General features: G+C 49.6%; 1 protein-coding gene across 2 annotated transcripts in view; it reads left to right on the forward strand.

Annotated features, from left to right (window-relative positions):
- The window catches only part of LRIG1 (leucine rich repeats and immunoglobulin like domains 1), a 111,348-nt gene that overhangs the window by 36,314 nt on the left and 51,194 nt on the right, over nucleotides 1-23,840 (forward strand). For both annotated transcript variants that reach the window (XM_032458124.1, XM_032458125.1), the window contains exons 2-3: nucleotides 1-72; nucleotides 9,709-9,783. In XM_032458124.1, the coding sequence (XP_032314015.1) occupies nucleotides 1-72; nucleotides 9,709-9,783 (147 nt within the window). The remainder of the gene's footprint in view (nucleotides 73-9,708; nucleotides 9,784-23,840) is intronic.

Consider the following 23,840-nt stretch of genomic DNA (forward strand, 5'->3'; position numbering starts at 1 on the left):
GAACCTGAGTTACAACAAACTTTCTGAGCTCGATCCTGCTGGTTTTGAGGACTTGCCGAATCTACAAGAAGTGTGAGTGCTTTTCCCCTGGCTTTGTGGATGGGTAGGGCGTGGGGAGGAGCTCTGGGTGTGGAGCTCCTTGGGAAGACCCTCTGCTATCGCAGCATCGCTCTCACTCCTGGACCAGCAGTCTAAACGTGTTAGAGGGAACGTCTCCATACAGGCTGTCGGTGACAAACTGGCCTGCTTACTTAGCTCCCTTCACTGCCGCGCCTCTCTCCTTCCTGGGCGGTCAGTGGTGGGTGTGCTGCGCTCCTGCAGGTATGGAGTTGCTGGAAGTCACCGGTTATCAGTGGGTCTATGTGAAAGTCCCCTCCCTTGTGGGAAGCCTTGTGGACCAGCTGGATTAACACACCTGGTCGGTACTTCCCCCAGTTCCCAGAGGGGTCGAGCAGCCTGTTTTGCATGAGCCTATGAGCCAGCCGCCCACCCCTCTGTTTCCCAGGAAACAAGGTGTAGGAGAGTGGACAGTAAGGCTGGCTTTCTCGCTCCCGTATCCAGACGGAGCTAGGCATTGCTGCCTTGGGAGCTCTAGGCATGCTGTCTCTTGCGATTTCCTTTAAATCAGGCCTCAGTCTTTTTCCTCTTCTTAATGTAAAAGCGTTCTGTTTTTAACATGGGTGTTAGGATTATCAGGATTTTAACTCTACAGAGACTTTAGAGAAATTTTCACAGAAGTCGTACATACATACCCACTGCAGAAAATTTGGAAACTGTAGAAATCTGTAGAAATATATATAAATCACCAGTATTATCACCAGACCTAGTAACTTTTGTAAACACTTAATGAAGAATATATACCTCTACACATACAATTTTAGAATCAAGCTGAATATATATCATGGTTTCGTATCTGCTTTCTTATTCTTACATTTTTGAACACTTTGCCATATAAATTAAGTTTTTGACTGTCTCATCTTAATTTTTATAGAAAACTACGACACATGAATATGCCGTAAATGATTCACCCAGTGCTTCTATTGTCAGATCCTTTATTAGACAGTATTAAGTGAGTGGTTTCCATATTTTACTTATTATAAGTAAAAAGTCCTTGTTCATTATTCTTTGATTCCATTATTGATGATTTATCTAAAGGAAATTTAATTTCATCAGCTGATACAATTTGTAAAATATCCTGCCTCTGTCCTCAAATCCTCCAGATTGGTGGTTATGATTTCCATGTCTGTTTACAAAGTGTTGAAACTTCCAAAGTTAAAAAGACATCAGAGTTGGAAGGGGCCCTTGGAAGTACTTTGTCCAGGACCCTCGTTTTCCCGTAGGGTCAGTAGGCCAGTGGTTGGGGCAGGGAAGTTTGGAGTGGGTCACTGTGTTAGTTTGCCATAATAAAATGCCAGAGACTGGGGGACTTACACAACAGACGTTTATTTTGTCATATTTCTGGAGGCTGCAAGTTCAAGATCAAGGTCCTGGCAGAGTTGGTTTCCCCTGAGGCCTCTCTTCCTTGACGTGTAGACGGCCGCCTTCTTGCTTCGTCTTCACATGGCCTTTCCTTTACATGCACGCTTCCCTGGAGCCTCTCCCATGTGTCCTAATGTCCTCTTCTTAAAAGGGCAGTCCTGTTGGATCAGGGCCCATTCATATGACCTCTTCAAAGACCCTGTCTCCAGGTACAGTCACATTCTGAGGTACTGAAGGCTAGCACTTCAACACAGGAATTTTGAAGGGTTACAGCTCATCACAGTCCCTCAAGATGGTAAACCCAGTCCATCAGGGAGCCAGTTTGCTTCCTAACCCATTGCTTTTCCCCTGATCCAGGCTGTCTTTAATGCTGGTGGCTATGATACTCAACTTTTTTTAAATCTCAAGGCTTAAGGGTTTTAGACTTGAACAAAACAAAAACTGGGGTCTTTCTTCTGGCATCATTCAAGCTTTCATTTAACATTTCGTTGAGAACCTACTGTGTGCCAGGCGCTGCTCTGGATCCTGGTGATACAGGAGTGAACAGGACAGACTAGCAGGGCTACGACTGGGGTCAGGTAAGTGAGGCATTTGCCTCAGGTGCAAAATTTAAGGGGCCTCCAAAAACTCAGCCTTTGAGATAAAGGATATCTTAATGCAATATTTAAAATACCAAAATGAATGGCAAAAAAACCCCGTGATGAACAAAATATAAAAAGTTTAAGTGAAGTCAGGATCAGCGTTACTGACCCCTCTCCTTTTGCCTCGGGCCCCAGTGAGACTTGACACGGCACTGTTGCTGGTCCTATCTGGGTGTGAAAACTTAGGTATTTTGTTCATCATGAGTTTTGTTTTGCACTCACTCTTATATTTAAAAAATACTGCGTTCAAATATTCCTTACCCTGGCTCCTGAGATTTTTGGTGGCCCCTTAAATATTGCTCCCTTCTCACTCCATCCTGGGCTGCAAACAAACCTCGCCTCTCATAGAACGTGCATTACAATGGGGACAGACATGCTGGGAACAAGGAAACCAGTAGGACTCACTGGTGGTACGTGTCAAGGGGGAATAGAACGGGGCCATGTGAGGATGTTCTTCTTTTGTGATTTTGGAAAGGTGATAACGGTGGGACTGGCATAGCCAGGACGGTGACGATCAGAGTAGGCAGATGTGAAGGATGGGGACAGGACGGACGGCAAATACAGGCCCCCAAGGAAGGGACAAGACAAGGGCCACTGTGCCTGGTGTGCTTGGAGGGGGGTGTGGCCAGAGCCTGTAGGGCCCCGTGGGCCACGTTGAGGTTATGATTCCAGCATCACTGACAGCCCTCCCGCACATCTAAATTGGGCGCTTGGTAGATGCTCCATTGAGCATTTCCTGTGCTGTTCTCTCTAGTTCTCTTTTCCCGTTTGTTCTTTCCCCAGACAATCTTCAGCTTTCATCAGGTTTGGTTCCCTTGACCTCCGGCCTTTAATCCCCCTTCTACTTGATGCTTTTTTGGTATTTAAACCCCACCCATTCTAGAACAGAGAGCATCTGACTTGCACCTGTCCTTCACTGGGGATGCTGGTTACGGGTCTTAAAAATAGGTTTCCCGACTCACAAAAGCCACTGCCTTCACCGCAACACGGTGCTGGGCCTTTGGGGAGGACTGCCTCATTTAATCACGACACCAGCTCTGTAGGATTTAAACAATTTTCTTTCCAGTCATTTTCTCCTCTTTACAGAGGAGGAAACGGAGGCTCAGAGAGGTTAAATGAACCTGTGCCGTGCTACCCAGTTGGGAAAGCCGAGAGTTGAACTTAAAGCCATTTGATTCCCAAACCTGTAGATTTAACCCTGAATCTGCACTGCTCTGAACCACCGCACCCTGCCTCTTAGCCTGCAGCCCTCACACCTGACGATATGCCAAGGGCAGAGAGCCCTGGATCTCCTTGTATCACTCTTCCTGCACCGGTCTTCTCTTTCTGGGTACCGAGTATTTCCTCTTATTCCTCCAGACCCGTTGTCCAGACCCACACTACCCAAGCCCAGCCTCCTTGCTCCCCTCACAGTCCTCCTTTGAACTCCTGGTGCGTTTAGAGACAGGAGGAGGCTGCTCACCCAGTCCTCTGCTCTCTCCGTGTTGTGTGTGACTTCTCTCCTGCCTCCTGCTAGCGGGCTCAGGAGTGTTGACCCTCGCTCACCACTGTGCTTAGCCCCAGGCTCCTTATTGTCATTCTACTTTTTTTCAGTGGGAGGAACCGAGGCCTGAGAACTTGGCTGGAATTGCACCTCTAGTGAGTGGGAGAAGTGGACCTCACTCCCCAGTCTAACTCCCGTCCCAAGCTCTCTGTGGCAACATGACCTTACTGGGTGTGGGAGTTGTAAAAGACATGAATTGCATCTTATGGATACAGGATGGGAAGAATGCACATTTGGTAGCAAACATTACGGGTTTGAATTCTGGTCCTGCCCCCTTGCTGGGCCTTTGTCCCTGGACAAGTTACTTAACGCCACTTCTGTAACATGGACAGAATAACACATCAATAATATAATAATTAAACACATTATCAGTGTTATAGTAATTATTCATTGGAGGGGACATCCAGGGCCTTGCACATGGGAAGGGCCCACTGCGTGTTATTTCTCTTTTCTTTTGCTGCTGTCAGAACCACACGGTATCTGTGAGCTGTGGGTGCCTTATTAAGAAATAAGTCCTCGCGGGCCAACAGGCTGAACCGTTTACCACCGTGACTGCTTCCATTCCCTGGTCTCACTGTGGGAGGGACAAGACGAAGTCTCTGGTGCCCAGAGTAGTGGAAATTCTCACTAATGAAGATCCAGACCTTTCCCTAAGGAAATTCTCATACATCGTGGAGGCAGAGAGGCTGTTAGGAGTGAGGGGTGGGGATGTGGGGATGGATATTGAAGAAAAGAAAAAAAAAAAAAATCACAGTTGACACACAGTTGCTTCTAAATTCTCGGGGCCTGAGGGTCTCCCAGGAGCTGTCAGTGCTCCTAAACCCTGCATGGCCATCCGAGTTTGGAGACCTCAGTACGAGGGGAACCACAGGCTGGTAAAGCAGCAGGCAGTGGTTTAGCAGCGGTTTTATTTTGGAGGCTGGGAACCACAGAGCATCGTGGGCCAGTTGGAGAGAGAAAGCCAGCCCATCGGAGGCCCCTGGAGGACATGAGGACACTTGTGCAGCTGCTGCCAAGCCACATGGGCCTCACCGTCCGCAGCTCCGAGGAAAGCCCACCAGGGAGGGCCTCCAGCCAGGGGCCCTGGACGGCGAGGCTCCTCTATTAATAAGAGGGGCTATTTATATTGTCGTCTTTAAAAACCTGCAGTCGGATCGCGTTACTGCTGCCTGGCCTGGCAAGAATGCTTCATGTGGGTGCTGCTGTGTGCTGTCCAGGGCCACTGACCTAAAACGTTCCTGAAGGCGGCGAGGAAGCCTGAGTGTGCCCTGCCTTTGGGTATTTATGGCTCACCCTCCTGTGTCCTGGGCTTACGCTCCCATGCACGCGCATGTGGTGTGTTTAAGGGAGGGGTGATTTCACAGAGGAGGGGGCATCATTTGAGGCCTTGCTTTTTGGCTGTGAATTACCAGCACCTGTTAAGCATTTAGTATATATCTGGCTCTCTCCTAAGCTGTTAGATTTAATTATTTCAGCCAGATCCTGCCAAAACCCTGTGAAGTTGGTGCTTGGAATATTCACATTCTGAGGGAGCAGGAAACTACGGTAGAGTGAGGTTAAGTGACATGCTGATGGCCATTCGATGGGTGCAGGGTAGGATTGGGTTGAATGGATCCTGGTCTGTCCGATTTAAAAATCCAAGCTGTATAATCCCCTCTGAATAACCCTTGATCTGCTGCGCCTAACCGGGCCTCAGTTTCTTCTTACAAGGTGAGCTGATCACATAGTACCTTCCATAAAGGGGTGACATGTAACTCAGTGGGACGTGGCACGTGAAGCCCTCAGCACAGAGCTGGGCACAGAGTACAGCGCAGGCACTTAGTACTGTTTATATAAGTGTCGACTGAAAGTAACTATATCCTATGTCATATTAAAAAAGCTGTATCTGGCCATCTGGTTACAAACTGTATCATATGTCTGGCCAAACTCATGATTCAGTCTACCTTGTTCTCAAGCAGCTAAAGTCACTAATAACTGGTGAAGTGGCCCTGACTCCAAAACCCGGGCTCCTACCTGCTGCTGACAACTTGCTGCTGCTCCGAAAACGAAACAAACTGACTTCCAACCCCCGGCCCACCTTTGACTGCTACATAAGGCCGCTCTCTGCCTTTGGAAACAGCCAAAGTGTCTGTGAGTAGTGGGTCAGCTAAATAAGATTCGTTCATACCGTTCATGCCTGCAGAGGAGCTCCCTGCCGCTGGGTAAAAGAACTAGGGGGATCTCCAAGGCCTGTGACTGAGAGAAAAGCTGGTTCAGAACAGTCTGTGCGATGCACAAGCATGTGTGTGGAAGAAGAGCACGTGTACACCTTGAGTCGCAGGCAGCGGGAGCGTCCTCCTGGACCAGAAGGCGAAAGGTCAAGGGAGCCGTGTGTTTCCATGGATGCTCCCGGTGTTCTTTTTTGAAACTGTTTGAAAATTTCATGGTGCCCTTTGTCAGCTATTCAATATATAAATAAAGATGGCCAAAAATTTTAAAAAGACAAAAAACCCCAAAAACTGAAAAGCGCTTTGACTCAAAATGACTCCATGAGTTTGATTTTCATTGTCTGTTGATGCCTAATTGGATTGAGACAGTCACAGTAATTTAAGCACTCTGCACCATCCTTTTTAACATTTTGCATCTTGCAATTTTGTAAAAACTTTCTTTAACCAAGTTGAGTAAATGGAAGTTTCACACAGAACTGAGGGGGCCCAGAAGGCCGGTAAGGGCCTGACTCCAGGTTCTGCCTGTGGATGGGTGAGTGGATGGGGGAGACAGTCCATGCAGCCCCACCTGCCTTTTTCACACCTTTTCCAGCTGCAGGGTTGGGCCATGATTTACATTCTGATGCTTCTGGAGCACTTCTTGGTCCTGAATCATCGGGAGATGTTAAGTTACAGAAGCCAGATACTGTAGAAGGAATTTTTCAGGCCTTGGATGGAAGCGTATTTGGGAGGGGGGTGGAGTGGGAAGTGTGGAAGTCTGCACCGCCTCAGACAGTCAGAAGATTGCATCAAACACAGCCCTAAACGCTGACAGTGTCCTTACGCGTGGAGACTGGGCTGAACTTCCCGGGGGCCCGTTCCTGCCCGGCTCTGGCTGTGCTATTTTTGACCAGTCTCTATTTCAGTCTGGCGAGTTGGTGGTGTCTCACAGCAGGTTGGGCCTCCGTCACCTTCTGGGGTTGGTGTTCTCGATTCAGCAGGGGACAGAGCGAACAGAGAGAGCCAGCAGTGCCGTGCATGGAGCGAATAGACCTAAATTTACTAGCAGTTCTTTTTAAGTAGAAACGATGGAGAAGAAAGCTAGCCTCATAGGTCTTCTCCAAGCCTGACTGTCCTTCTCATAAATCAGGCAGCCCCCTTGAGATCAGAGCCTGCGATTTCCACCTCAACATGTTGACTCCAGGCTGCTCCTCCTGACAAAAAATGCCCTGTTTGTCTTTAGCACTGGTCCCAGCACCGTCCACTCTTTCCAGCATTTTTGGTCGGGATTGGAATATTATTAGGGTGCCCCTTTTCCTTGTTCATTTATTATTCCAGGAAATTGGGTGGAGCAGTTTGTCATGTGCACAGTAGGCCTAGTTTGAGAGCAAAGCTGATTCAGCCAAAGTTCCCCTGCAGAGAAGGCCATACTAAGTGTTTGGGGTTTAGAATCAATTCAGACCCTTAAGCAGCAGACACATGGCTGCCATGTTACCTAAGGGATGATCAGCTCCGCCTGCTGACCTTTCTGTTTGTGGCTCTCCTTTGACTTGTGGTTGTACTTGGGTGCAGCTCTTGTCCATGTCTCTCCCTTTGTGTCACCCTGGGGTGGCGACTTAGAAAACTTACCTGTTAAGTTAGGGATCAGTGCTAGCACCTCGTTCCCAACTCAGAGTTGTAATAACGCAGTTACATAACACACGTAGAGTTGCAGCTGTGGTTATAAAGAGAGAGGGTTCCTGGTTAAGAACCTAGACTTCAGGGCTAGACCTCCAGGGCCACGCCACTTACTGCTGGTGACCTTAGTCAAATTACTAAACATCTTAATGATTCAGTTTCCTCACTGGTACAGTGGGAAGGCTATGGGGTCCACCTCATAGGGGGTCTAAAGATGAGTTAATATATTGAAAAGCTCTTAGGACTGTGCCTGGCATGTAATAAACCCTCAATAAGTTAGCTGCTTCTGTTATCATTATGACCTCCAACATCTGGGTTTTAGAATAAGTCTGAGAAATGAGTTCTTAAGCAAGCTGCCTTCTTGGCAACAGGCCCCTAACCTTAGTTTTCCTTGTTCTGCTAAGATCTGAGGGTCTTGTCTAGTAACGCGTACGTTTGCGGTACCATGAAAAGGTATTAGTCAGGAATTAGACTGATGGAAGGTTTTCAGCATCCCTGTAACCAAGATGGGAGATGGATCACAGCAGGGTCGGAGAGATAAAAGGTGAAGCAGAAGCAATCTGATTTAGGGGGCAGTCAGATAAGAGACTGTTAAAGTAATTAATTGTCTACTTCAGCACACAAACAAGGGCCCATTAAGTGGAGAAAGGATTTGCCACATGATACGGATCTGTTCGCTCTCTGCCAGATGCTTCAGTCATGAAGCTATTGAAACAGACATTCTGTGTCCCTCGGCCCAGTAATTGGCAAGCTTCGTCTCTAACTGGCTTTGGTGCTGGAGAAAGCCAATGGGATAATCCAAAGCCTTTTCCCTTTTTTTTTTTTCTTCCTATTCATTTCTGTAAAAGATGGCAGACAACCAGATTATTCTGTTCAAGCAAATGCTAGCTGTATACTTGTACAAATACAGCTGTCATTTCAGTGATGCTGTCGGCACACCATACATAACAAGATGCCCTGTGGAAGACACAGTCTCTTAAAAAATGAGAATAAGAAAACCCAGCTTTATCCCCTTGATTCTGCATCTCAGATACAATTTCTTCCCAGCCTGTCACCCGGCCAAAAGCCTGATCACTGTGCTTTGGCTTTCTTAAGGATTTTTGTGCTCACTTCGCAAATCTGATTTTGGATTCTCTTCCCCGATTTGGAAATGCATGTCCTTGTAAGGAGGCCGGGTTGCAAAGCCTTTGGGGGTGGACCAGGCGAGCTGTGTTCTGGTTCTCGGGCTTCCCCTTCTATTAACAGTTCCGAACTATGGAAGTACAGAATTAGAGTGTTGGAACCGGAAGGGGGCTTGGAGAGCATCTCTGGTCTGGGGAGGATTTTCAAATTGTCTCCATGCAAAAGTGTGTGTGTATATGGATGTATTCCTGGAAAACAGGTCTGGAGGCTTCACTGGAGTCCAGAGGAGCTGGAATCTCAAATAGATGGGAGTCTCCAAGTCCAGCTCTTTGCTGTTACACAGATGAGGCACTGGAGCAACTGGCCCACGTGTCCCAGGCCCCTGGGAACCCCACAGGCGTGTGTGAATCTCTGGTGCTGCATCCAAGCATGGCACTGTTTGGTGAGGGCAGAGCCGGATCTTGGACGTGTGAAGAACAACCAGGAGAGGGGTGGGCCTTCCTCCTCTAAATCCCCCCCCCCCTTTTTTATGATGTATAGTCGATTTGTGATGTGTTAATTTCTGGTGTACAGCATAGTGATTCATATGTAGATAGATAGGTATTCCTTTTCATGTTCTTTTTCATTATAGGCTGTTACAAGGTATTGAATATAGTTCGCCCCAAACCCTTTTCTGACCATTCTAGCCCATAGGGAGTGCTCTCCCTCAAGGTCTGGGATGCTGTTACTCTTCTTCATGCATCTTGGTGTGTTCCCGTGGTTCCTTGTCTGTCAGTCTTGATTTCTGAGCTAGGTTGGAAGTTTCTGGAAGACGGGCAGCATCCCCTGAATGTTTAAGTCCCGAACCGTGTGGGTGGTAAATGATTGGATTTTGTGACCTGGGATAACTTCTCTCCCACTTAAAAACTCGCTTTTAAAGTATCTTGAGTTCAGCGTTAACAATATAGCAGTCTTCCGGCAGCCAACTCAGCACGGGTTTTTATTTCCTTTGTATGTATATGAGTTCACACCACTAATGTAAATGATCTAAATGGTCCGTTTCTTCTCGTTGCCCCTACAGGTACCTCAATAACAATGAGTTGATGGCTGTACCGTCCCTGGGCGCTGCTTCATCTCACATCGTCTCTCTCTTTCTGTAAGTGGCCCTGTTCGGGAGACCCTGGGCTGTGTGGTGAGCCCATGCTGTTGTCCTGCTGACCTTTGGTGGCAGGAAAACTTGTGTCTCTAGGCTTGCTGGTGAAAACAGGCCTTTCTCCATGGAGTGCTAATGATTGTGACAATGCCCTGCTGGCCATTGTGGGGTACAGAGAATTCAAACCTGCAAGTTTTATCTCATCTCTCACTTAGGGGAAAATATGGCTTTTTAATCCCTAGAGGTTGCATAGAATTAAAGTTCTTGGTCCTAGCAGGTAAGCTGCAATTTGGGCGAGTAAGTCAGACTTCAAGAAGCTGTGTGAATTACAAGACAGCAAACTCATCCACGTGGCCATGACTTTCATGGCTTAAAAAAGAAGCTCTCAGGCCTCTGAAATCAACGTAAAAGTAAGGTATTCACTGTCAGGTCAAGTGTTAGACAACACCCAACCTATCAATCATTATAGACAACGCACTGGAAATGAAAAGTGGTATCAAGGGACTTGAATGAGAAAGAAAGGAGGGCCCTGGGGTTGGGGGTGGGGGGCACTGTCATCGGCAGAGCTGTGAAGAGCCTCTGCTGGGTAGTTAAGTTAAGCGCCATGAGTTACCCGCCTTCTGTGGCCATCAGGTGCAGGTACTCCCTTGTTTAGAACTCACTCACAGGTCTTTCCAGATAAACCAGTCATGAGTCCAACAGTTTTCTAGACTAGATTTTATTGGCCACTCCCCCAGCTCCTTCTTCATGCTGCATTTCCTTGTCGACTTCCGCCCTGCCTGATTCTATTTGTTCTTGATTTTGCTGGCGTTAGATCTCTTCGGTGCACCTGTCCGGATCTTTTCTCGACACTGAGCCAAGCACAGGGACTTGGCGGGAAGGCGTCATCCGTCCAATGGCTGGTGTAGCTTGCAGGTCTCCAATTTTTGCTGGCCACGGTCCCAGCGTTCAGAGGATGCCGTGTCCTTGTGAAACATGATCTTGGGCTTAACCTTTTGCAAGGCACTGTGCGGCTGGGGAGCAGGGTTTAGAATCGTAGCCCAGCTCTGTGTTCTGGACAGCTTCATCTCTCTGAACCTCATGTTCCTCATTTACAGAATGTGTTCTTGGCCCATTGTACACATAGGGAAAGTGAGCCCGGGGTTCTAGGGGTGTACGATCTACAGGAAGGTCCTGGTGCCCTGCATGACCCATAGTGGGTGATTGACAGATGGTGGCTCCTGCTGCTGGCTGGTGCTTAGTTGTCGCCTGGCCCCTTGGACCTTGGCATGATCTCACCCTTAAGGCCGCAGGACCTGAGCATCATTTCTCATACCTGTGAATTGCGAGAATGAAGGTTGTAGCTTATCGTCCCAAAGGTGACAGTCAAGGATCTGACCTGCTTATTCTGTCCATTTGGCCTGTGTGTCTGGCATCTGGAAGGTGTTTTATTGCTGGTTGAATTAAATGAGTCACCCGTACGTGGGGCCACCTGGGGACATAACCATCCCTCACAGAGGGATGTGTGTGCTCACAGAGCAGTGCACCAGAAGATGCTTTTATTCCTCGCTATTTAAAGGACAGTTTCTGGACCAGCAGTATCATATCAGCCCTGAGCTCGTTAGAAATGCAGGATCTCAGACCTCATAGCAGCCCCACTGGATCACAGGCTGCCTTAACAAGGTCCACCGGCCATTTGCCCACTTGCTCAAGTTTGAGAAACACTGCGTTCCCTCCTCTTGCTCCTCACTTGGTTGGGAAGCCAGGGCCACAGAGAGCATATTTGCGTTACCAGACAGGAAACGGAGGCTGCCCGAGTTCCTGGAAGTTGCAAAATCACGAGGTGAAGCGGGAACTGGACACAGGTGCCCATGTGCTGCTCCTTCATCATCACCCCCCACCCCCACCCCCGCACTGGGTGCAGGAGTGTGGCAGGTGATGTGGACCCGCCCTGAGCCAGCCGCGGGCAGGGCCCCCAGCTTGCCCCCAGGGCCTGGGGCACTTTGAATCACGCCTTGCTCCGATGACTAAAAATACATTTCTGTTCCTTGGCCCAAGTGCCCGGAGCAGTGGGGTTGGCTGGCCTTGTTCCTGCTATTCCATTAGACAGCATTAAAATATGTAAAGTAGGAAAAGAAAAAAAAAAAGACTCCCTCCCGCTTTTGATTCAGTTTGGAAAATGCAGGTTAGTATTGGCGGATATCACCTCTGGCCTGAAGCTGGTCTCCATCAGGCTTGATCAGTGATTCTCTAAAACTACAAACACCGAAGTGTCTTTATCTTCCTTTTCTCTGTGGGCCCCTGGTCTTAGATACCTGGGTTTAGTGCCTGCAGAGTTGGGCTAGCAGCATGACATAGGGGCAGCAGGATTGTAGATAATTTTGCTGTCATCCTTCATGCCTTCCCATATTTCCCAAGTGGATCATGCAAGGGACGGGGAGAAAATAGCAGAGCAGGCGACAGCTGAACATTACTACTTCCTCACCTTGACCTGCACGGGGGATGAGCCTGGCATCTCCAGCCACGTGATGATTCCAGCCATTCCGGCTTTGAAGAGCATGTTTTGCTGGTGTGTTTTGTGGCTTTTCAGAACCATAGCATTAAAAGATGTCACACGTTCAACAAACATTTAGTGGGTCCCTGCTGTGCCCCTGCATTTGGGGGCCCTGAGGCTGTCCCAGTGGGACCTCAAAAAGATTTAATGCCATCTCGTGTGGGAGGCTCCTGCCACACTGTGTGCAAATGTGGTTGTTCAGTGAGCTTAATAAATGTTCCCATCAAGAGCCCTTAGTCTCCAGATTGTCTCATTTGTGGGCAGGAGGAGGATGAGATAAATAATCAGAATGTGGAAAGGGACCAGATGGCTGAGGCCATGTGAGTTAGAGGAGCGGGGACAAGTTTCTGGGGACAAGGTTATGGGCAGGTGCCAGGAATAGGGGGGACCAGGCATGTATCCAGCTGTATCTCTGATGACGTGCCCTGGGACAAACTGCCATTTTTTTCTCATTAGTTGAAATGAAGGGTTTGAAACACATGGTACAAGAACTCTTGCAGCTTTCACATTCCTTCCGTGACTCGGAAACTAAGAGTTGGGGCAGTAACGTCACAAAAGAAATACTGATGCGGCTGTCCCGTTACCACAGTTGCTGCATTCTGTCTTTTAGGAGAGGTAGCAGCTTTGTGGTTTTCAGCTCAGACACCTGTAATTAGGGACTTTTTTGCCTCAGGATTTTGTTTGCCGGTTGAGGTCAGCTCTCCATCTCTGTGTTTGGTGTTCTGTCTCCCAAGTCCGTGTCAGTAAGCCTGGTTCTTTGCTCACAAGACAGAGCGCTGATCCCCCGGACGGCAGCACCCTGTTTCACTGAGGTCATAGTGGGGAGGACTGCATGGAAAAGGGGTTTGTCTCAAGTCCTGACTTTACTATCAGGGCCTCAAGACACAGTTTTTGAGAGTTTGAGGACCTGGAGTCATTCAGGAAAAAAGGTTAATACTTTCTGCTTAAAGGAATCTAATTCAATTAAAGTATTTGTCAAAGAGCGGATTTTTATTTGCATCATATTCTAAGGATAATACCAAAGCCACTTGTCCTTAATAACAAAAAAGCATTAAACTCAAGGAAAGCTTTTAATAGGATTGGGTTGGAGCGAGAGAGCTAAATTTGATAAAATAGTTCTTAGAAAAAAAAAAACAGACTTTTGTTTAACGGGGGCAGAATCTGCCGGTAGATTTTCATGTTTGAGGGTTTTTTTTTTTTTTTTTAATTTGAAGTCCAGGAAACTCAAGTTACAATTCCCACAGCAACAGTAATTTTGTGTGATGCATAAGTGACATTTCTGGGGAAGAAAAATTTCCGCTTTTCCTGTGGTGTTACTGCTCTTGTATCGCTGAGAAGATTGGTTCCAGTGGAAATGGTTGGGTTTTCTTTTTCAGTCCTAGGAGTAAAAAAGCTTGCTGTAAAATCAACTTTAGTTTTAAAGCAGGGCAGTTCTTTGTCTCATGCATATTAGCTGCAGCGTGTTTCCCATAAGGCCCTTGGCTTTGTCCATATAACTTCTTTCTCAGTTGGTGTGTTTTAGACCCTGTCCCTTAACCACTCCTGGTCGCTCCTTCTCCCCTACCTTTGGCCTGGATCGGGTAGGAGGTCTGGCTTAAGATTTGTTGCAGTTGCCTGTGACATTGTAATTGTGCTATTAAAACCCTTCAGTTTATGTTGCATTTGAAAACACGTTGAAATACCTTTCACTTTGAATCTTGAAAAACACTTTGCTGAAAACTTTCTTTTTGAGAAAAAAACTAACACAACATGAAACACTGTTATAACTATTTTAAAGTGTGCCCTTCAGCAGCTTTTAGTACATTCTCAGTGCTGTGCACCCCTCAACACCCCATTCCCCCTAAGCAATCACTTCTACTGGCCCCTTCCTCCCAGGCCCCTGGCACCAGGAATCTGAAACGTAATCTGTTTTTTTTTTTTTTTTCCTTTCGACGAAAATGTTTTTCTCTCATGTTAGCAAAGGTACCTGAAAGACTGAGAATATGAATAATTTAAGTGAAAATATCAGAGGTGGATGTAACTACACAGCTGTGTATTTTGCTGTGGCCTCTTCACTGCAGAGAAACTGATTAAATAGAAGGGATGGAGTAGTTAACATCTCTTTATTGTAACTTCCGGAGAGTAAAACCTGGCTGGAAGGAAACCTGGTGTCCTGTCTGTGACCCCACTCGAAGCAAGTTAAGTGGAAGGAGCACTGGGCCGGGATGAGGGAGCCCCAGGCTGGGAAGGGAAGGACGCAGGGAGCTCTCCTTGGCTGGATCTGCTGGGAAAGTCAAATCAAAAGCAATCCTTAACTCTCCGTGTGCCGAGCAGGCCCTCTGGAAAAAGGTGGCCCAATCAGTCTTCTTTACAGGCTCATTAATGGGAAGATCAATTCACATTAAAGTATAATTAAAGAGCAAGGCTTCACGGGGAGGCTGTGATGAGCTGGGCTGGAGGGACGAATTAGTTTTGCTGAGAGTCCAGCCCAAAAGCCAGGGAGAAGGGGGCCCCGAACTCCAGAAAATTAGGCTCAGCTTGGGGACCTGAGCTGAGACTGTTAATAATCAGGTGAAAGTACACCGAGTAATAAACAGTCACATGGCATTGCTAAACTGTGTGTGTGTGTGTGTGTGTGTGCGTGCGCGTGCGCGCGCGCAGACAGAAGAGAGAATTGATATTAAAATCCTTTTTTTTTTTTTTAACCAAGATGTTTCTCCCCGTAAGTATGAAATCATAGTTTGTCTTAAGAAGCGGAGTGTTAACTTCAGACTTCAGACTTCCATCCTGAGAGGCAGCTGGACCTGTGAGGATTGTAGGTGTGTGTACAGGTGGGGTGGACGTAGCCGTTCTCCCCAAGGTAATGGAGCATCTTCCTGGGGAGGAATTTGCTGGCAGGTCCTACTCATCACCAGGTGAAAGGTAGACTTAATCAAGATTGATAGGAAACGTGCAAGTGGGCAGTTCTTTCCTCCTGCGTCTGAGCGGCATCCTCCAGCAAGAACTCAGTTTGTCCCTGCTGCTGAAGGAAGGCCAGTCAGCTTGGGCACTAGGGTAAGAGGCAACCCTATCTGGGCCATTGGCTTCTTATTTGCTGCGAGCCTTCTGACACACTGACATCGGGATGGTGGAGTTAGCAACAACTGAGACACTTCAGGAAGAAAATGAGAACAATGTTTGCGAAGTCCCCAGTCAGGCGTGAATGTCCTTGTTCTTGAGCTGCCTGTGGCCAGTTTGATTCCCAGACCCTGGAGGGAAGCCATGGCCCCAGCCAGAAAGCAGCTAACAGGAGAGTACATGTAAAATGGGGGCTGTGGCTCCTCCTGTGTCTTCAAGAGATGCACTCACTTTTCCTCCAGATAAAACATCACACCTATTTCCTGGGGAGATTGTGGCTGCCCCATCAAGTGTGTGGTTCTCAAACTGGACCGTTATGAGAATCCCCTGGAAGGCTTGCTGGGCCCCAGCCCGGTCTCTGATTGGGCAGGCCTGGGGTGTGACTGGAGAGTTTGCTTTGCTCACAGCTTCCCAGGTGATGCTGATGCTGATGGCTGGGACCCCTCCACTGAGAACCACGGCCTGAACTTACATAGTAATGTGGGGCGGGGCCACAGGCCGCGTGTGGGGTCCTTATCAACCCAGCCGCTTAGCATTTGGAGGGCAGTGCAGGAGTTACACTTACCCCACGTCACTGGCAGGGGCATGGACACGCAATTGTCTGGGAGGTGGAGCTCAAAGCCCTGGTTAGGGTATTTACTTCAGAGGAGAGTGCTGGGTGCAGTGGACACTCCGGAAGCGTGGGCGGCACAGATCTGCCTGATTGAGGCTGCAGGCTTGAGGCTCATGGCTGTTGTGAGTTTGTCTCCTCTTAATTCATTGGTGATCACGCCAGCCTCCCCATCAGATCTTCACCAGTTACTGGGAGGCAGGGAGACCTGCTGTGCTCTCCATTGTGGGTGTTCCCGCCGCCACCCCCCAGCCCTGCCTCTGTGCAGGGAGTGCTCTCAGCACCACTGACCTTTCTGCTGATAATCAGTCACTTTTATCAGATAAATCTTTGCCTGCGACTGAGACTTGAATGGTGCTGCTTTGTTCCAGGTGGAAGTTAAAAGGAGCATCTGAGAGGTGAGCAAAGGCATACTCGTCTGTCCTGACGGGGGAGTCAGAACTTGGGGCCCACACCTGCCCTCCGCTCTCCAGGTTTTGTGACCCACGTAACGCCTGTTTTTCCGGCCTTCTGCCATGGGGAGGCTGTCATCCTGGTGGTCAGGGGGCACAAGAAGTGAGAGGAAAGCGGAGGGAGCCCAGATTGGGGCCCAGGAGCTCACGTGCAAGGCCGCTGGGAGATGCACCAGTGCAGGCTCCACGGGAAGCCCAGGGTGAACAAGCTCACCCCACGGACCAGAGTCCCTGCCCTCAAGGGACCCGCGTCTAGCTGCAGAGGAAGATGAGGAAACAGTTGTCATACAGGCAAGGGCCGGGGAATGTGTCACCACTGTCACCGATGGGGTGCGAGATGGGGACAGTGCCCAGATGGAGTGACATGACGTGGACCTCCTTTCTCTACCCCGCTACAATTGACTTGTCAGTTGTAGGCATCAGACGGAGCCCCGCCATGCTCAGCTGACACGCCGGGCACTTGGAAGAGCCCCGGGAGAAGCTCTCGTTGGACATGGCTGGTTCCATTTTAAGTCCGATTTGCTCCCTGCCCGTTTTCCCCTTTGTCAGCGGGCCGGCTGTTGGGCAGGACCAGTGAGCTCCTGTTGGAAGACAGAGCAGGACCTCTGGCTCTCAGACCTGCAGCCTCATCAGACGCTGGGCACCCCCAGTGAGCCTCACAATAGGAAGTTCAACACCCACTTTACAAAGAAAGCAGCTCTCTGTCCCGGAAGCTTCCCAGGGGTTCTGCAGTGCAGACTGCCTCTTGCCCCGAGTCTCAGGGAGCCTTTCGCTGGGAAAGGAGTCGCTGAGGCCTCCGTGGCGAGCCTGCCAAATTACACACAGTCCTGACTTGTCATTTTCCTTCTCTCTTTCCTTTTTTTTTCTTTCTTTGAGAGCGGGGGTGGTGAGGCAGCCAGATGAGCAGTCCATCTGCAAATCATTTGCTGGGAAAGTGAAGCGAACACCAGCTGTGGGGTCTGGGGAGCCGAGGAAGGGGCGAGCCCATGGAATAGGAACTTGGTCACGGAGGTCACTGCCTTTTTTGGGAACTTGGTGGCGTAGGGTCTGTCGTTGAGTTGGCCTTTTGTTTATGTGTTTGGCTTTTTTTCCCCCCTCTCTGTCTCATTTTTTCTGAAGACCGTGTAAGCTTTAAATGTAGACCCAGTGGGAACAGTGTAGCTGGTGCAGCATGGATGGTCTGGGAGGGACGTCCCTCCTTCCAGCAGTGGGCGCCGGAAGCCCTGCGGGGCCATGTGACCTGAGGCCGGGAAGGGAAGCGGGGCGCTCTGTGCTTTGTCAGTTGCACAATCTCCCGTGTGAAAGGAGCTGGCCCCTGCCCATAGCCACAGCCTCCTTCCAACAGGGACCATTTCCTCCTCCTCCTCCTCCTCCTCCCCGCGCCCACTTCCTGCAGGTGGCTGCTCTAATCCACTTACCCCGGGGGGAGCCTCCCTAGCGTGTGCACCTAATCCGAAAATGGCCGGCTCGACTTTGACCCCCGTGGTGACCTTGTAGAGAAGGCCGGGCCCATTGTGTCTGCTCACACCTGGGAGCCATTTTCAGCTTTTACAGCCCAAGTGGAAGAAATGTGTTTGCATTTATGCCGGGCCTTCCTTTCATAAGGCCTGTCATTGTTGGGCGAAACGGAGGGAATACTAGATTCACCCTGCCTGTTCAAAAGCAAGGGTTTTTAAAGATAGGATCACTTACTCAGTGTATTAAGTCGAGGCGTATGAAATTGCTGGGTTTTGTAGTTCAAAAATGGTCAAAACTCACAATGGTTCAGCTTTTGAGGTGGAAATTGGGATGGTCCCTGTATGTGGATCACTGACGTTGGCAGGCATTGCTCTGCATGCCTCCCCAGGCCTCGTCTCACTCTGTCACCTCTGCAGTACTAGGAGGCCCAGGGTCTGGTCTCTAGATAAGCACCATTTTACAGATGATGTGCCTGAGGCACAGAGAGGGCAAGACACTTGTCAGAGTTCACACAGCAAGTAGCAGAGGTGAGTCATGATCTCATTTCTCTTTACCTCTGGAGTTTTGTGTTCACTGTATATGGGGAATTAATGTGGTCTGGGAGCCTGAGAGGGTCTTGTCATTGCAAGTGCTGACATATTGAATTGAATTAGGAGGGGGAAGCCTCAGAGGTGGCCGGAAGGCTCTGATGTTGCTCTGGGGTGTGGAAGACAGGCTCTGCCCTAGGCAGGGGCATCTCTTAAAGCTGTGTGCTCGCCTCTGAACACTGGGCAGCCCTCCATACGCTTTTCATTAACTGATGCAGAGTTCTAAGAAGGCCTCCTGCCCTGAAGATTAGCCTCCCCCTCTCTTCACCCCCTAATCACACCCACAAGTTGGTTACTCTGAGCTGGTCCTGGTTGTCCGTCTTTCAAGGGTGCAGTGAGAGAGACTCATCTTGGTATCAGGTCTCTGCAGAGCCCAGGCGTGTTGTGTTGTCTGCCCTCGAACATATCCCTTCAAGGCGAATTCCTCTGCACTTTCCTCACTGCCTGGATGCCTCTCAGATCCAAACAGCTGAGATGATGGTGCCAATTGGTAGTTCTTCCTTCCCAACCCCTTTAACCAGGAGGTGAAAATGTGTGCTGCCAAGGATGACAGGGGGGTGGGGTGCAGCCAGGTGGCACCCCTGGGGTGTCTTCTCTGGGCACTGCTGGTGTCTGCTCAGCTGTATGGCTTTGCCCCTGGGGGCAAAGAAACACTTTACCAGTGGGAAGGGGTACGGGGGAGGGGGCAGGCTGCTGGGATGGGAGTCTGTGCAAAAGCCAGCACTCCTTCCCTGAGTAGTAGAGGGAAAATGTAGGTGCCAGTGGATTTCTTCACCGTACGGTGATTCCTGCATCCCAGGGCTTTATAGAGAGGGGACGACTCTGCATAGTGGTTTAGAGAAGGCTCTGGAGTCACTGGACTCCAGGTGTGAGTCCTGCCTCCATCTCCTGTGCTGTGTTCTCTCCGGCCTCAGTTTGCTCACTCACACAGCGACATTTGCCGAGACACCCACTTGTGAGGATTCGCTAAGTACGTGTCTCAGTACGATGTCTGGTGTCTAGCACAGGTGCACCAAGTTGGAGGCACTGTTTTGCCACTGACCCACCAGGGCCCTCCGGGTGTGGGCGGAGCTGGCCTAGCTTTGGCTGCTGTTTTGAGGGCGGGGGTGTTGGTCTTCTCCAACCAGGAGGCCTGGTATTGGAGACGGGGGCAGAGTCTCTTCACAGCCCCTAAAAACAGACTGTACTTGCAGATGCCCATTGTGGCTCACAGCCTTGTGAACCAGCTGAAGCTGATGGAGAGTCTCCACACTTGTATGTGTGTGTGATCCTTCGCTTTCTGGTGTACAGTTCCTGCCGTGGGAGCTGCTGGGTGCGCCAGGAGAACTGGCTTCCTTCCCTCTTCCCATCGCCCTTTCCTCTACCTGGGGAAGGTGCAGCAGGCGGCAGAGCACCATGTGGATGTCTAAGCAGTGGCTCTCATCCTTGGCTGCACAGCGGGCTGACCTGGGGAGCCTGAAGAAACCTAGATGCTCAGGCCTGCATCCCAGGCAGGTTAAATGAAAACCTTGGAGCTGCAGGGCTGTTGGGGAAGGGGCGTCAGGTGCAGGCATTGGTTTTGTTTTTGTTTTTGTTTTTTTTTTTTTCTTTTTTAAAGCTCATCACATCCTTTCGATGTGTGGTCAGAAGTTTTAATGAGCCACAGCTGGGCAGTTGCAAGTGAACATTTTTGTCCCCTTCTTCCCTCTGATACCTGCCTTCCTGCCCTTCACGCCTGCTTTTTTGTTTCTTTTTCTCACCAGGTAGAGGAAAAATAAATAGTCAGGCTGTCCTTTAGTTTAGCACTTAAGATTCTGGGGGGTCCCCAAGAGAGATTTTGTTACCTCTTTGACCACTGATTTCATGGGACGATCCTGTGACTTGGGCCATTTAAAGTGACGAGGAGACGCTTTTGCCTCAGTGGTGTGTTTGGTCTGATGGGGTGTGCCCACCTCATTCAGTGATCACAGACCTTGACTGTGTGATTACTGCCTAGTCTGGGTCGTTACTTTTCCCCTGAAAGCCAGCCCACCCACCGCTCAACTTGCATTCTGCCTGTAAATCAGAGCAGTCCCATTATGATGGTGCCAAAAAACCCAAAACCCTCTTTATAGTAGAAACTATAGGCAGAACTTACTGAAGACTCTGTAAAAACTGTTTTCTTTATAATTCCAAAAATAAGATGTTGTTCTTCTTTAAAAACAAAAAAAGAAAGAATATGTGAATAAATGCTGTAGAAAGTGAAGGGTCCCTCTGATCTCACCCAAAAGCTGTATCGTAATATAGCAAAATCCGAGTGCCGACGTTGAGTTTGTATAATCACCTGGTGGATTTGGTGAGGGTTGTGCTTGGAATTGGACCCTTCAATAAGTCACAAAGAGTAACTCGAATTTGGGAAATAAGGGGGGGAAATTGCCTTGGGGTCTTTGGGAGCCTGACGTTTTCTCCAAATCAAGCGTGATTCCTTTTTGTAAGTGGTTATCAGCACGCACAGTGACGTTTTTCTGCCTCGGAATCCACGTGTGGCAGTCAGTGTGAGAACAGGCCTTTCCAGGGGCTCCCTGTTCTCCTGGCCTTGCTGACAGCAGCGATCACCCCTGTCACCGCCCTCCCTCACTCTCTAGTGTGTTTACAAGAGCCCTGATGTGGGGCTGCTCCTGCAGTTATGCGGCTCCAGGTAAGAGCTGAACGCCTGTCTTCACTTTCCGCCATTGCCTGTAAAAAAGCTCTGAGCTCCTGGGAGGCTCAGGAAGTTGACCAGGGACATGGGTCCAGGAAGCAGCATGCTGCTGTGCCTGGTAGGTCCTGTCAGACCAGTTTCCTGGTGAGGCCAAGATTCATCCTGTCCTTCCTTGCCCTGGTGGCCTCGGGGGTCGCCTCTGGGAAGAGACAGCACATTGGTGGGGAACCCACCTCCCTCTAGTACGGCTGCTCCTTTCAGGCGTTTGATTTGAGAACCTTGGTCCATTCTCTTTCCACCTCCAGCTGGACATGGGCGTGCTAGGGCGGCTTCTCTCCTGGCGGGAAAACTGCCCTCGCCGTTCTCTCATCAGGATATCACCCTTGGAGGCGCTCCCTACCTCTTCAGCTCAGGATGCAACCCGTTCCCAGTGAGGTGGTGCTGGGGCCAGGAACAGGAAGGAAGCATCCCCTCCTCCCGCTCGGCCGCTCACCCTGCCTCTGCCAGAGACACCCTCCAGGATCTTTCACAAGTCACCGCTCCGCTTTGGGCCTCTGTTCTGCCAGCTGGTTCCACTTCGACCACAGTTAACCCGGGTCAGCAGTACACACGGCTACTTTCTCTCCTACAGACCTGGGGCGGGATCTGGGCTCTGTGTTCTTTGGAGCAAACGTCCATCTCTAGTTGAGAGCTTCTGTTGTGGGTGAGCCACGAGGTAAGGGACCCCGGGTTCCTGGTAGAGGCTCCGATGCTGTTAGTTCTGTCTCTTGGGCCCACTGAGCACCTGTGTTGAGAAGCTGCTTCAATGATGCAAGGTCAGCATCGTCGCTCTTCCTGTCCACTCCCACCCCTGAGACACGCTCCTCGTGTCTGAAGGGGCCCTCATGGCCTCGGCTCCAACAGCCTTCAGACTTGGCCCTTCTCTTCCTGTCTGTCTTCCCTCCCACGTGACCCCCACAGAGCCCTCCGCTCATCACCCCCCACTCCACACCTGCCACCCAGTGGGGAGCCTGCCTTGTGGTGGCCCCAAAGCCAGTGTTTGGTGTAGAAATGAAGGGAGGACCCCTTCTGGCTTCCCCGTCACCTACGAGATAAAGCCTCAGCTCTTTCAGAATTGGTCCCTGGTTCCGTTTCATCCTGGCCTCTCACCACTTCCTACCTCGAACTTTACATCAAACTGCCTGTGATGTGAATCCACACAGACCATGGCTTCAATTCCAAGCCTTGTTCATCTTGTCACATTGGTCTGGAATGGCTGTCCATTCCCGACCTCCTCCCTAAAAACACTGTGTCCCCATCTGTCCACGAGCCCATCACTTCTGTGTCCTTCTCCTCGACCCAGGGATGTGGTGTGTGCCACATAAAACGAGCCACCTGGACTCTTGTGCCTTGAGATACTGTCAGTTGCTTCATGAAGAAAGGGATCTCGTGATCACATAAGTTTGGGAAATGGCAGAATTGAGCAGAATGAAAGATACCTCTTTTTTTTTTTTTTTGGCAGGGAGGGTAGGTAATAAGGTTTATTTCATATGTGTATTTAGTTTTTAATGGAGGTACTGGGAACTGAACCCAGGACCTAGTAGTGCACGCTACGCACACACTCCACCACCAAGCTATACCCACCCCCCGAAAGTTATCTTTCTTACACCTGCTTTGAGGGTTGGCCCGCGCTGACCAGGGAGGGATAGATGCAGCCATTCCAGAGCCTTTTTGTGAAGCTCCTCCCACAGTCAGGGTTCCAGGGATGATGTTTTGAGAACCTTGTGTCTGGCAGTGCAGGCCTGACCTGTGTCCACCACCGTCTAGTGTGGACGCCCAGCAGGCCCTCCTGCTCCGCCGGGTGTACTGTGCAGGGGCACGGCTGAATCACAGGACACAGAGGCGCAGCAACTCCTCATACACCTGGCAGGGGCCACTGGGCCTCTCATCAGCTTGATAAACACCTTTCTCAGCAGATCCACACCACCCCCACCCCCCGCCCACCAATTCCTTCCTATTCGGTGGAAGGTAATTAAACAGTTCATGTGTGTACCTAGATTTCAGAAATTTTACAAAGCCCAGGAGTTCTGGTGCTTGGCCCTGAGAACAGAGGTGTACTGTGGACGTTTCTGCTTGAGACCAACTGAGGCAGCGGGTCGGCTTTCGGCCGTTGGATTCCGCCGTGAATTCCACCAGGGCTTCTGTCTTGATTCCATTGTGAATGTCTTGCCATGTTTCTGCTGCTGTTGTAATTAGTCTTTTTGTTTCAAGGTGACTAGTCTCATGCTGTTGTAACAAATACTGTAGAGAGGTCCTAGTATCCCCTTAACTCCATTTCCCCCAGCGACAACCTCTTGCAAAATCTCGTGCAACCAGGGTATTTACGTCGAAACAGCCAAGATGTAGAGTGTTTCCACCCTCACGAGGATCCCTTGTGTTGCCTTTTTATATTCACACCCTTTTCTTTCCTGCCCCCACGTCCCTGGCAATGTCTAATATGTTCTCCACGCATATAATTTTTCACTCAAGGAGTGTTGTATATACATGGCGCCTGCAGCTTCTCACTTTCCGGGACTTGCTTTTTGTTCGGTCGGCATCGTTCCCTGGAGATTGGTCTAGGTTGTTGTGTGTGTCAGTAGTTTTTTCCCTTTTTACTGCTGAGCAGTATCCGTGGTGTGGAGGGACC

The sequence above is a fragment of the Camelus ferus genome, chromosome 17, assembly GCF_009834535.1.
Source record: "Camelus ferus isolate YT-003-E chromosome 17, BCGSAC_Cfer_1.0, whole genome shotgun sequence".
NCBI lineage: Eukaryota > Metazoa > Chordata > Mammalia > Artiodactyla > Camelidae > Camelus > Camelus ferus.